This window comes from Arvicanthis niloticus, chromosome 2, assembly GCF_011762505.2.
Source record: "Arvicanthis niloticus isolate mArvNil1 chromosome 2, mArvNil1.pat.X, whole genome shotgun sequence".
NCBI classification, from domain to species: Eukaryota; Metazoa; Chordata; class Mammalia; order Rodentia; family Muridae; genus Arvicanthis; species Arvicanthis niloticus.
The window spans coordinates 130854910-130870061 of NC_047659.1; the positions used below are offsets into that span (position 1 = coordinate 130854910).

The 15152-nt window shown below is 43.6% G+C and overlaps 1 protein-coding gene across 12 annotated transcripts in view; it reads right to left on the reverse strand.

The window, feature by feature from the left end:
• Ptprt (protein tyrosine phosphatase receptor type T) overlaps positions 1-15152 on the reverse strand; it is a 1076931-nt gene that overhangs the window by 56230 nt on the left and 1005549 nt on the right. For all 12 annotated transcript variants that reach the window (XM_076930177.1, XM_076930174.1, XM_034495571.2 and 9 more), the window contains one exon: positions 10439-10526. In XM_076930177.1, the coding sequence (XP_076786292.1) occupies positions 10439-10526 (88 nt within the window). The remainder of the gene's footprint in view (positions 1-10438; positions 10527-15152) is intronic.

The window sequence follows — 15152 nt, forward strand, 5'->3', positions numbered from 1 at the left end:
GTGTATTCCTGGTGGGGGATAACTGGAGAAGTTGTTAGCTAGTTGATGGAAGAAACTTTTAAGATGTGAGATAATTTAGAAAAGCAACAAGGGGTTCCTACCTTTGCAGGGCCAGATGACATTGACATGGAGTGACATTTTCAGAACTCTAGAGTTGGGGCAACTTGCTACAACTAGAGCCACCATAGACCTTAGGCAGGACTTGGACACAATGAGGAAAATTCCTGGTTGCAAAGAAGTCATCTTGCACATATTGGCTCCTTGCAATGTGACATTACTTTGAAAGGCCAGGAACTGGTCCAGCAATGGGCAAACCAGGCCCTGGGTTGGTATAAGACACCATTCGTATCTATTAGCTCAGAATCAGTTCTGATTCTGAACATCAACAGGCAGTAGTTACCATGCTTGGATATCCTTTTTCTAATTCTATAAGGAGGAAAAAATTCAGTGGAAGCCACTAGAAGGAGGAGTAGGTAGGCAACAGCTCTGAGTGGGCATGAGATGTAGGGTATTGGGTAACGAGAGTTTGAACTTGAAACTTTCCCCAAATCCTTAGAAGTCCTCAATACTGGATACATTAACTTATTCACTTTCCCCTTAAACATTTCTTGATCTTACTATGGTCACAGTGATGTGCTACTATGATTCTGACTTTACAGGAAGGAAGTAGGGCTCACAGAGGTTACACACTTCCACAGATTATATTGCTACTCTCTAAGGTCCACTCTGCTCTACCAACATGATGTGATGTACTGTTCTGTGGAATTCCAAGCATATCAGAGGTAACTACTGCTGGAGTCTGTGCAAGTGAGTGCTCCCCAATCTCCAATCCTCAGTCCCCCAAAGTGGGGGACTTCCTGGGGATTGCCATTCAGTAGGACAGAGACCTGATTCTGACCCAGGCTATCAAGCCCTATTACCAGCAGTTACAGAAATCTGTAGCCTCAGAAAAAGGAAATGTATATTCTGTTTCCATTCAATGTTCTTATTAATGACTTAGTAGTTCAAAATCTTTTTTTTTATTTATAAGACTGATGAATTGCCTGCTATGCTAAGGAGGCAGATCAAAATCTCCTTACTTATTGAATTATGCTTGCCTGGAGACCATAACAGTGGGAACAGAGATTTTAGTTTAAAATGTTGAAAGGGTATTTTTTTAATGCATAAAATAAAAAAAATACATATATCTAAAGGCAAAAATCATTAGAAATAAAGCAGAAGAAAGAAACTATTTCTAGTCAAATATCCTTAAAGATTAATGTGTCTCTAACCATCAGGGTATCTATCAACATTTACATTTATTTATCAAGAACATGTTTGTTGAGTACCTACTGTGTGCCAGTCTAGTTGAAGGAAGTAAGAAAGAGTTATAGCAAGTAAGCTTCATCCTAAAGGATTTGGGGCAATTTGTTCAAGGAGATGAATCATGCATAGAAGCAAGACATCAAGGCATAGAGAGCAAGGAAGAGAGAGTTCTGTGTACTAAAATGTGACTGAGAAATTAAAAGTGAGGAAGGTTTGATCCATGGGCATCAAGAAAGTCTTTGTCTTAGAGGAAACTGTGGAAGAGGGGATCCCAAAAGAGCCAAGGCATTGCAGTAGGTTCAATGGGAGTTGGGTTGTGAAGAGTCTTATGTTCTGGGATCACTGATTGTGAAGCGGAACAGTAACAGGGGAGACAGAGAAGAAAGTCAGATTAGAGCAGAGTGTCACATTCAAGCACGAAGACTCAAGGATTTAGGGAATTGCCAATTTAAACAGTGAAATATTACATATACAACAGTGGCAAAATACCACAACACCACCAAATACTTGCCAATGCTTGTATCAGGAATGCTCCCCCATTCATTGCTGGTGAAACACACATAGTAGGACCATTTCATGCAAGATTAAGAATCCATTCACCATGGGATCCAGTAATTAAATTCTTTGGTATTTATATAACAATGTACTGCAATCTTATGTCTACATTAAAAGTTCTACACAAATGAGTACTGCAAATTTAGTCATGACTGTAAAAACATGGAAACAACAAACATAACCTCAGTAAGAAAACTGGATAAAGGGTGATATAGCTACACACTGGAATATTATTCAGTGATAAAAAGAAATGTTATAAGAGACATGGAAGAGACCTAAACCCATATTGTTAAGTGTTAGAAGCCAAACTAAAGGCTACATTGAATGTTGATTCTACATATGGTTCTAACTGTACTCCAAAATAATAATACTCCAAAATAGGGGGAAACCAAACTAAACTAAACTAAACCAAACCAAACCAAACCAAACCAAACCAAACCAAACCAAACCAAACCAAACCACACCATGGAGTCTATAAAAACCTTAGTCCTTGGCAGAGGCTTAGAAGAGGAGGAAGGAAGTTTAAATCGGTTGAGCAAGAGGTATGTTTAGGGAAAGGAAATTATTCTATAAAATACTATAATTGGAATATATGCATTTTAGGGAATTGAACAACATATAAAGCAAGCCCTAATATAAATTATGAACTTGAACGAAAAAGAATGGACCAATATTGTTCCATCAACTGCAACCGATGTTTTATACTAATGTGAAGTGTTGATGAAAGGGGAAACAGTATGTAAGAGGTACACAGTTTCGTGCCTGCCACTTCGACTCTCTACAAAGCTAAAAATGGCTACTAAAGAAATAAAGGATAGTGCCGGGCATACAGCAGGTATACAGCAGGTATACAGCAGGTATACAGCAGGGGCTCAGTAGATGGAGGTTTGGGGCTGCATATGAGGTACATGATGGGGTGACAGTAGAGACAACCTAGAAAGCTGATGTTTCCCCATCTGTCCATCTGTCCAAAGACAAATCTGTTTATCTGTAGAGGACAAGAGTGATGTATGCATTCCTTAGAGGACACAATTCAGAACCAGGTCTACCAGAAAGGCAATGCAAAGAGTGGCAGCAGCCTCATGGTTTATTTATCTGTTCTGGGAAATGCTAATATTATTCTGTGTCCCTTTCTTCTTCTACCTTTATGTAATTAGAAAGATAAAAATTCTGTTTACTCACATGCACATAGAGAAAGATGGGGCAGCCAACGATGGGAAGGAGCTGATACAAGGTAATTTACAAGCAGCCCAGAATGCTCATTATACCCTATCTACATTTTGCAAGCTTGAAAAACAGCTAATTTAGCATGCAGTGTTTGAGAGTCAAGACAAAGAGTTCTGAAGAGTCATGTGGAGGAGAAGCTCCCCAACTGTGAGGGGAGATGGAGGTGCAGAAGCCTGGATCCCCCAGGTTCCCTGAGGAGGTGGGGAGCAGGAAAGAAATAACCATTGGTAGATGGTAAAGGGGATATGAAGGACTTGGAGATGTCCCATGAAGACAGCTGCAGGGGTAGGAGGACATCACCCCCTGCCTTCAATCTATCTGTTTCTTTATTGCTTTAGAATATGGACCAATGGTATGCTGATAGATGTTTTATAAACTCCCCAAGGGAAAACATTGTGATATATCATGACTAATTGATTTCTGGGGTGTAAATATTTCCCACTATCACCAATTTCAAACTACAGATACACTAAAATTATGTTGAAATCATGTTTACTTTTGTTCACTGGCATGAATCAGCTAGAGTACATCACTAACAAAGACTCTTATTATACCCCACAAAACCACACATGCTCAGATTTCCTGGAAACCTACTGTCATGTCATTCTTTCCTCTCCACACACTACTCTGATAACCTGGCCCTTAAGATGCTCAAATTTACTGTGTTTGTTCTGGTCACAGACCCTTTATATGTGCTAAGGCACACACTCATCTAAGGCAGTGCATCAGGATCAAATTCTTCCTCTCCTCATGGCTGAACCCTCATTATACCTGCAGTCCAAGCCTCATCTGCCCCCAAGACTGACAGACTGTTTTTGTCTTTATCAGAAGAGAGCTAAAGGATTGGCTGAGTTGTGAAAGCAAATCTGAGACTCCCACTCTCCAACTATATCATCATATCACTCAGCTTAGGTCATAACATTTCTTGAACCTTGATTTATTCAACTATAACCTTAAACCCATATTTTCCTGCAGACTTGTAGCCCCGATGAAATGAAACCAAATACAACATCTGACTTTCTATAAGATTCAACACAAATATATAAAATTGGCTTTATTATTAGTGTAGAACAATGGATCTCCAAGTGTGATCCTTAGAAAAACAGGTCATTGAACCCTGATCCAGATTTTCTGAATTAGAAACTACAAGTGAGACCTGGCATGGTATGTCTTAGCAAGTTTGTCACATGATGGTGGTGTACACTCTAAAAATAGCATGCAAATCTCAATGTTTGGTCACCCAGCACAGGCTTGTCCTCAATGCTCACCTCTCTGTGAGAAGACCAGGAGACCTTCCTGGAACTGGGCCAAAGACCCCTCAGTGCCAGATGTTTAGGGATAGAGATTTATCTACATGCAGGGAGGAAGGTGTTTCATGAATGATTCTGGAAGCTGCGTGGCCATTGTGCCATTTGATTAAAAGAAAGTAACTCAGATGTATATAGTACACCATACTTCATGGATGAGTAACTCAATGCTCCATGGAGTTCTGTCACTCAAGACACAGTATGAGGCTGACAGCTTCTTCGTGTAGTGAACTTAACTGGCTACCAAGACCTACTGCCTGCACATCCCTCTATCCCTTGCTTCCCATCAACATCTCAGTCCCCAACACTGGTCCCCTGTTCACATCTTGTCGTTTCACACCTACTACCGAGGAGAAGGTTCAGTTTGCTCCTTGGCACAACGCTAACTAAAAGCCAGCTCCCAGCTCCCTTTCCCTTTCTCTGTCATCAGACACATCTCAGTAAATCAGCCATCACAAGTCACATCCACTTCAAGAGAAAATCACTTCAGAGAGGTGGGGCTGGGAGAGAATATCATTTGCATACTTTATAATCTTCCCTCCTGTCTTCTGGGCACTACAAAGAGTATAAAAAAACAGGTGCAATTTTTCAGAGAAAAGAGATTTGACTCATTACAATGAATTGTGGAGCTGAAAAACCATTTCCTAGAAGTATTGGAAATGTTAATGCTATCATCTTGTGTGAGTGGGTAGGGAGGAGGCAGGTAATTCCACAGGGACTGCCTGGGTACCTCATTGAAGCTAAAGGTCTAACCATTCAATCTTGATTGAATTACCCTTATTGAGACACAGAAGGTACAGCTTGGGCACCACACAAGGAGGACACACATACATTCTGTGTATCTCCCGGTCTTGACAGATCCATGCTAGCTGCTAGCTGAAGTTGGGCAGCTCCCACTGCAGAACCCTGGGGAAGGGGAAGTACAGAAGGGAAGAGTACCCAGAGAGGACAGAGGACAGTGTTGCTTCAGCTGCATCTCCTTACATCCTTAGCATGTTACCAGGCAGTGTCCTACCAGAAAGCCTTTCTGGAGGAACTTAGGAAGCAGAACCAGAGTGGAAGAGTTGAGTTAAGTTAGGGATTTGGGAGGGTCTCCCAGGAAATACCAGGAAGAAAGGAACCTAGCAAGAGAATATCACCCAGAACTGGACAAACAGGACTTAGCTCTCCCTCACCCCCTTGCAAAGCTCTGGGAGAAGACAGGAAATGCGAATCTCAGAGAGGGGAAGCTGGGATTCTTAGACACCCACTTGTACCAGCCATCAGCTGAAGGCAACTCCTGAGGATATTTAATTCCTTGGCACTGTGGTCTGTCCTACAGAGAGTGAGGGTCCAGTGGCTAGAACACATCCTCAGAGAAAGACAGATGCTGGTGGTAAAATTAGGGGCATGGACAACAGGGAAATCTAGGGGATATGGCAAGATACCAATGATTTCTGTACTAGGAAAAGCTAGTAGAACCCACCAAGGGCCACCCTCAGAAAGAACAAAGCAGAGTAAAGGCTGAGAGTTAGGAGCTGTGAACCAGGGACCCATTATATCATCCTAGCTCTTTTTCCAGGAAGCTTTAGAGAATCCTGCTCTATGAGAGGGCCTCCAGGCTTGTTCTGAAGTTGAGCTCTTCTTGGAAGGAGAGTCTTCTCTGAATATTGTGACCCTTGCCCCCTCAGGAAAAGAACACCATTCTATGGGGATTATCTGTATTGAAGTTGGGCCCTTGGCAATTTATACTCCTGGAAAGCATAGGTGTGGCTTCATACAGGGGATATCCCTTGGCAAGAAGTATGTGGCATCCTGGCATGTGATATATCAGAGCTCAGGTCATGGCAGTCCTATAGACTCATTGTGTAACTGTGTGACCTTGGACATCGCTCGATCTTTGGGCCATATGGCCTGTCCTGTAAACTCAGAGGCTAGCCTGCTCTACATTAAAAATCTGTGACTTCAAAGGCCATGTCGGATTTAGATTTCATTTTCATTCATTTTTATTATGCCCCCACCCCCGGAATCCAACCTTATAGGTGAGGAACAGGTCAGAGAAATGAAGGGGACCTACTATACAGGTCACTAGAAGTTAACTGAGAGAACACAGACTACAACTTGTTTCTCTTACTGACCTCCTGTTCAAGACTTCAATATACCAGAACCCAGCAACTTTTCTAAGATTTTCCCTAAGGCTGAGGGAATAGCCTCAGCAAATGGGTGTGAACATTCATGTTTTACCTTCTCTGCCTGGCTCTATGGTCTAGGAGGCTGGTCTCTGAGGATCATAGGAGATTCTCAAAGTATCACTAGAGAACTTCAATAAGACTGCTGGGTGCTGTCCCCACGCCTTATGATGCTGGAGGTTCAGGGAGGTACCTCATTAGCAATTCCAATGAGCTCCAAAGCGATGTTGCTACTCCTGACCAGGGACCACAGCTTGAGGGCCACTGTGCTGGCCCTGACCTCTCTCTGGCATCTAGTTGGATTCAGCTAGCAGATGCAAAGGCATAGAGTAGGTGGAGGCAAGAGAGCAGGGTCAGGGAATTTATTCCTCAGTTCCCTCTGTTGGAGTTGCCTCCAGAAGACATGCTTGTGGCTCAGGTAGCCTCTGTCTCCAGGTCCTGGTGATTTCTCCCTCCAGAATCCTTGGTGGGTTCTAGACTACCCGTTTTGTGAAGGATTACATCATTACTTCTCCTTAAAGGATGTTATCTGGGGGTCCCATCTATTTCCTGCTGGGATCCTGACTGATTACAGGATGGTGCCATTTTATGGGCTCTGCAGACCTTCCTTTTCTATATTCATCTCCTTCCTGCCAGTCTACATGGGGCTGGAGTGAGAGAGGAATGCTTTGCTATTGAAATTTCTTCTTGCTCAAGGTCTCTGCCCTGGAGCTACCTGAAAGCAAAGGGCTCTTTGTTCTCATTTCACTCAGCCATTTCCTCTGTTTACTTCCCTTCCATTTCTACTCCCTGGGAAGGCCAATCTCCATCACTACATTCTAAATAGGGTCATTGGGAAGAAAGAGCTTTTTACCAAGGTTTCTCTTTCACTGTTGTTTGATGGCAGCCCCTGCCCTCCTCCTTTCTCCCTTTGATCTTTTCTGTGTTTGGTGGCCTGGACCTGGAGCCTCCACTCTGGCCTTTTGGGAACCTGGGTCCCTTAAGATGCTAATCACAGCTAGTTTTCTTCTTGTGCCAAGAATATTTCTGTGTATCAAGGCTGGGCAGGCTAGCCTTTGGGAGGGACAGATATAAGGGCAGGGACAATTTCCAGGCCCCTGGGCTGTTTCTCTCTAACCTGTTTCATTAAAACCCAGGATGCATCCATCCCCCACCCCAGGGTTCCCCTTTATGTCTTGTGTCGCTCTTAGGATCCACAGGTTACCTTGGCTGACTCTCTGCTGGGTTTATACAGACCTAATGTGCTACAGCTACTAAACCTCGATTAGAAAAGGGATTAGGGTTCATTTTAAATCACCAACGGGATACTACCAAGACTCCTAAATTTTCTCCATCTCTATTTTTTTTCCTCTATGGATGGATATAAGACAAGAATTCTAAAGCAAAACATGTCTGTAGGTGGAAAGGCTAACACTGAAAGACTGGGGGCAGGGGGGAAGGCATCCCAGAAAACTGCTGTAAAGCTCACTGTTTCTGTGAACAACTGCAGTGTGATCTCAGGGGAAATCTAAAAAGAGATGTGGAAGAGGCCCTCCAATGGACTGATGAGGAACTTGGAGTTTCAGGACTGAGGTTTCTCCCAGCATGTGGGTTCTTCATATTTGCTGTCTCTCCTGGGATTGGGCATAACATCCTTCCCCGACTTTGGATAAGGTCTTTAGTCAAAGAGATGTAGACAGGGCAGGGTGGAACCATGAGGTATGTGGAGCACATACTTCAAAAAGGAGCTCACATACAGTATCCACAGCTAGATTGCAGCTTCCTAGAATAGTGGCCCTGGGAACCTGACCTCTGTTAACATAGTTCTGCCTCTGGTACCCATTCTACCATTGATGCTTCTATAGAGCAAGTGATATGGTTATAGGTCCTGGGAAGTCACCCTAGCAATGGCGTTCAATTTCAGTCATGCCACTTTCTGCACTCTTGACTCTCAACTGGAGCCTTCAGCAGGAATGGTGTGTCCTTCTTTCCTTCCTAGGTCCTGTATTCACTCTGGTCTTCTGTCTTGGGACTTATCATTCCAGTGTTGGCTTGATCCAGCCTCATTCAGTTGTCCTTCCAAGATGTTTACTATCAGTTTGAAGACATAGCAGAGAGCAACCCAACAGGATGCCCTACAGGATCCTCCTCTATTCAGTTCCTATTTTTAGACATCAGTCATGCAGAAGCTTTGGGGAAATAGAAATGCAAGGTGGCCGTGGTTCTGCTGCTGTGAAGCAGCTCTGGGAGGCAAGCAAGCAGGATCAGCTAAACACCTCTCAAGGTACAAGGATGCCAAAGGTCAAGGTGAACAGAAGACATGGAGCTCTAGGCTGAAAAATGGGGGGTTGTCTACATGCTTAGTGTCAGAGAAATTCTCCTAGAGAGTGATCATAGCTGAGAGAGAGAGAAGTAGGTATTAGTAAGTCAAAGAGAGAAGGGAAGGGTACTCTGATGGACAGAATGGAATGTGTCAAGGTGACCTTGAAGTATAGAAGGGCATGGAAGCTTCATGAGCTGTGTGACAACCAGTGTGCTTATAGAGGAGCCTATGATGTGCTGGGCCCACATGAACGGTCTGGAAAAGGCCTTGCAAGGAGGAGAACTCAAGAGCGAAAGCGAACATCTGAAAAGCTTTCAATAGGAAAATGACATCATCTAAGTCATGCAGTGAAGATCTTCATGGGTCCTGTCAGGGATCAGACAGGTAGAAAGTTTGGGTCACTTGGATATAGAGGGGACAGGAAGAGGCTAAGCAAGATCCAGGGGAGAGGTGGTGACGGAGCCATGGGAGGACTGAGCAGGCTTTTATCTTTGATGTATCTCTCATACATATTTGCTTCTGTCCCCTGGACTGAGTCTTTCTGTCATCAATGAGTCAGGTTCCCTTCCTTATTCTTTAGGCACCTTTACACATCTGTGCAATATCCCTAGGAACAGGGCATTGGAAACCTATTTTAGACAGTGGACCCTATGTGAGCTCACAACCTGACAAGGACATTGGAAAATGCACAGAAGCAGAGGGTGGTGGGCACCAATCCTAGTGAATAGCCACCTGTCCCAGAACAAAGGCGTTTCCCAGTGCCTAGGACAGGAAGTGTTCAGCAGAGACCCACATGTCTTAATATGTGTTCGCTGACTATCTGTATATCTCTTTCCGCCACTTCACTTGCAAAAAAATTTTTTTTTGCTGTCTGCAAGCAAGAGAGAAATTATAAATGTTTTCTGATTAGTTCCACTATTCAGAGCCCATTCCTAAATCAGCACAGGAAACAGCTAAGCGAAAACTTCTGCCTCTTTCTTCCTTTACAATCTGCCCGTGTCTTATTCTTTCTCCAGCTTTTTTTCTATGGTGATGTCTAGACGGTTAAGACAAAACTTTGAAGTGTGCTAGAAATAACTTGTCTCTTAGGATTCCCCACTTTCCCCCTTCTTTGCCCAAACTGGAGTACTCTGAGATCTTAAGAAATGTGTCTCACTCGGTGGGCTAGATGTCAAAGGCCTGGGTTGGGCTACACTAGATCACAGGAAGGCTGAAGTGGGCAACTCTTATCAGATCACCACTCAATACTTTGTCTGGGGTAACTCTGCTCTCTCTTAAGTGTGCACTGCTTTGCAAGCTGTCTATATCATCATCTGGAAGTGCTAGATGTGTTATCGGTGAGTAAGAGTTTTGTGGCAGTCCCTCCATCCCTCTCCCCCTTCTCTCCGCCCTGAGGATTGTTACTGATTGTATTTGGGACTCATCATCCCTTCCGGAGATCATTGTAATAATCTACCAACCCAAAGCTGGAAACAGAAGAGTTATTTTATATCAAATCCCAAGGAAAGAGAACCTTATTTTCTCCCATGTTTCTCAAAAATCTAACAAACAGAATGTCTCAGAAGGATACCTACAAGATATGATGTTCCCATATCGATTCTTATTGCGGTTTTCATCTTCCTTGGCTGTGTCCCACGAAGCTGTCTGTCCCTCTGGTAAGGCCTACAATGCAAACACAGAGTGGTTAGCATAGCCTAAGATGGCAACTCTCCTCAAGTGTAGATGAACCAACAACAGGAAGTAAGAATCTCAGTATAAAGGGCCATGTGTCCTGGGATGGTGCCTCCCATTCTCTTACCTTGTTTGCTCATTGGCTCAAATATTGTTATATTCCATGGATATCATGAGCTTAAAGTCTAGTTCAGTAGGGAGCCATTCATTTATTCATTCATTCGTTCGTTCGTTCACATACTCAATAGATAGCCATTGATCACCTAATGTGTTTTAGATACTTTTCTAGGTATTAGTGCATAGTATCAGCCAAGAACTTGAGAGTATTCAATGTAGCAAAGGACAAAGCAAATCCAATATTAGATAATGAAGATATAAAGAAATTAAGCAGGATAAATGGATTGCAGTGAGGATTGACATTTCTTACAGTTTTGGAGGTTTCCTGTGAAAAACTCACATCCAAATTCATTCCTTGTTAGGGCGAAGAAGCCGGTTTCACTGAGAAAAGTAGGAAGTGCTTTCTAGGCAAAAGGAGAAGCTGCCAAGGTCTGTGAGCAACCAGATGACCTTGGTCACAGATGAGAGCAAGGGAGGAACAGGGGGCTGAAAACTTTCAGAAAGGATCTGAGAATCCAGATGACCCCCAAGCATTGAAGTTGCTGGTTAATACAGAACGTTGTTCTTAGGTGCTGGGACACCATTGGAGCACTCTGAACAAGGAGGTCATCTCATATGCTATAATGTTTCTATATGGAATGCAGGCTCTCCCAAGGCCAGAAGAAGCAGAATGAGTGGTTATGAATTTACTGTTATCATATGTCATGATGGTGTTTGGACTGTTGGAGCAGGTAGAGGTAATGGTTATGAGAAAAGCAATTATTTGGTGGTTGTTCAGTTGAGTGTTTCTGACTTAGGTTGCCTCAGAAGCAGAAAGAAGGTTTTGAGTATAAGTGGCTGGGTTTGGAGGCAATCAAGAGTATGATTGGGTGAATGGGGGTAGCAGACCATCAGGAGAATGAAGCAGACAGGGCAGAATGCCACTGTACCACTGAGCAAAACTGAGGCTTAATTTACAAGCACATCTCATGTTCAGGGCTCTTGTTTCAGAAGCGGGAAAAGAGTTGGAAGAGAGATGGAATGCTTATCCAGGGTTTCCCTCCGATTACTATTGGAGAATTGATGTTAGAAAGCCCTCAAGTTTCTGCCATGGTCCGCAGGTAGTGTGGATAATCTTTGGTCTTGAGGAAACCCTCAGATAACAAAACATAGATGCTTACCAGAGGAAACCATCAGGTGGGCATGCATGAGAACCAGGAATGTGTGGAATTGTACAGGGCACTAACACATGTACTGTAGACAGGAACTGTGTAAGAGAAAAGAGTAAAGGCTGATCACTAGGGCGATGGTTTGAGGAACCAGAGGAATGTCGTTTACTGAAGTAAATGGAGAAGTCTGTGGGAGAAGCATGATGGATTGCGTGGGAATAAAGCATTGAGTTTTGGATATGTGATGCACTTAGGAGAGTGCTCATCGGGGGGTACTGTGTCTTTTTAATACATTGAGATTAGCAGAAATGATAATGGCACCCAACTTCAAGATGCCTGGAAGACATCAAAGCTGAGTGGTTGATCAGGAAGTTTGATACTGAGCTTTAAAGCTTAAAGAGAGACAGGAAATAGAAGTTATCTACCAGTTTAAGAGGGAGGCAACAATGTAACTGACAGCCAGGTGAACACCCCTCCCAAGTGATCTAGAACAAAAGGGAATATGTAGCCAGTCCCCTCATGGATGAGAGAGAAATGAACATTTATAGAAAGTGGAAATAGCTTTACCAAGCCTACAGCCGCATGCAGAACAAGCCCTGTTTTGATGAGGGTCTCTATCCTTCCCCACAGGAGGACAGGATGAATGTCCTGCCCATGGTCTTTGTATTACTTAGGACACTGAATTTGCACGTTCTGATCTACACGGCTGAGGAGAAGACATTCATCCATCTAACACATCAGCCATAGCCGTACCCGTCTATCCTTACTAGGTGTAATTAGCCCTCACAAATTAGCCGAAGTTCAGTTATTCAGCAGATCATGGTCTCAGAGGCAGGCAGGCCCACTGGGTATGAAAAAGCAGTATCAATGCACAGTGGGACCTTTCCTGCTTCAAGTCCCACATGTGTTGCACCAACTTTTGTGGGTCTTCTAATAGCAAGGGTAACTTGCAAGATGGATCCGTGAAAATCTATATACGTATTTGATTATAGCCTATAATCACACCCGGCTCTCTGGTTGTAGAGTAGCCGCAGCCATAGGCGAATGCACAGACATGGCTGTGCTCCAGGAAATGTTTATTCATAAGCATAGGTCTTTGTAAATATGGGTTTAACTTGTGTCTATGGTTTGCTGACATTTTTTTTAGCATGATCATGGGCTTCATTCACACAGTGGGAGGTTATGTAGAACCGGTGTTTGTCATCTTCCTGTAGAAACTGAAAGGCACAGGTGAGGGGCCTTGGCCTGGGCTTCCTGTGCAAAGCTGCACACTCCAATTGAGCTCTAAGGTATCTTTTCAGCTATAAATGGCTCCGAATGCTGTTCTTTGTGTTTATCACACCCTTAGGTGGGGTTCTTAGAGGGGAAACAAGGCAGATATTGTCCTCTGGGTACCAAGCATCCCTGTAACCATTCATCCTTTGGCTTGGGCTATCTTTAGATCACAGATGTTCCTTGTTCCTGAGCCTAAATCAGCTTCCAAGTCCATCCTACCTCCTGACCAGGTAGCCCCATATCTGCCAGTCTGCCTGCCAGGTGTAATGCTGTAATGCCAGGTGTGCCAGGGTCTTAATGAATGACAGCATTGTCTTTCATGATATGTGGATTGCTCTTTGGGGCAGTAGGTTTTCCTGTGATATCTCTGTGATACAAGTTCACTGTTCATTTCAACATGGTGGTGGGGCACACTATGGATTTTACAAGAAAATATGTTTAGTATCTGCTATCTGCCAGAATTTAGGTTACAGCTAAGCTTAAGTTCTCTTTATGACTGCATGCTATCATGGCTTGGGTGTGGGTTCAAACCCTTAGGGCAAGGTGTTGGTCCAGACTAGCTAGGTCACTCTGTGATAAACTGTGGACACAGACAATGATTAAAGCTCCCATGGGACTTCTTGTGAAAATGGTAAATGTACCTGCAGAGACAATTTCCCATGAGTCTCCTCTTTGGTTCCCTGACTTTGGTTTTGTTCCTTCCATTGACCCTCCATTGTAATCAGAGTGATTATTATAAAATGGGATCAGGGCCTAATCACTTCTCTTTCCATTATCTTCAGGATAAATTCCAAATGGTTTCATTAACTGGCTCTTTATGACTTCACCCCAAATGGCCTTTCAGCCTTGCTTCTTGCCATGTACAAAGTTCTTTAAATCCATGAGATGTTCTACATATTCTTTCAACTTGAAGTTCTTGTCCACTCCTGTAAAATCTTGAAGTATCTTCGAGATCTAGTCCAAGCTTCTTTGTGTAGTCTTTCTGCTCGACCTTCCTTTTTGTGTCCTCAGATAGAGTCAGTCACTTCTAGATAATTTCACTTGGCCTCTACATCTAACAAACTAAAAGTCTGCCTTCCAACTTGGCCACAGGCTTCTTCAGGAAAAGGATCAAAAACATCTCCTTTCTAATTCTGTTTCCAGGGCGCGCTGCTGAGACTGTACTTAACATTGTTAGGATGACAAGTTTGGAATGAACAACATGACAAATGAACACAGTGACTTCTGTGCCTGTGGACGGCAAGATCTGGGAATTGCAGAGCCATTGGTGACCTTGAGAATTGCCCTGCCCACAGTGGCCTTCAGGCAGCTAGCGGATCAGGTGATTCATAGTATCAGTTGCTGGGACACCCTCAGTGATGGACAGCTTTCTGTCCCACAGTTTCTTGCCTGTCTTTTGAGCAGCATCACTGGCTGGATTTCTATTTACTCTGGCCCTGGGCTTTACCTTGGCCTGCCCCCTAGGGCTCAACAAAATAAGCATGAACCCTCTGTATCGCAGCATTGCAAAGATCCAGTGAAGGTCCATACTAACAACTGTTTAACTTTAAAGCCATGGTCTTGGGGACAAGCTAAGCCAAACATATCCCAGGGATGCCCAACATAACAATTATAATGATTGAGGGCTACTTACTCATGGGAAATACATGCAAGTACCCGCTACAGACCCTGGACCTCTGAACTTTTGTCTCCACTTAGCAAGGCATAAGGAGACCAGGCATAGTGTATGCGTTTGTGTGTGTGTGTGTGTATGTGTGTGCGTGCGCGCACGCACGTGCACAAGTGTGCATGTGCATGTCTGTGTGTGATGGTGTTGACAAATACAGAAGGTGTGCCTAATAGAGCCACTGGAGAGGAGAGGTGGTAATGGCTCCTAATTGGCAGACTTTGATCACCCATATGTTTCCCTTCTTAGGTAGCTGCAGTCTAATAAAGATAATCTCTTCAAGAAAACAAATCTGAGGGGTAAAAGCATGAAAGGGAGACTCATCTCAGTCTTCAAAGTGAAGGAGCCAGGGGCATTATTTTTACATTAGTGGCTAGTTACAGTAGATTGACCAGGGAATGGTGGCAGTCA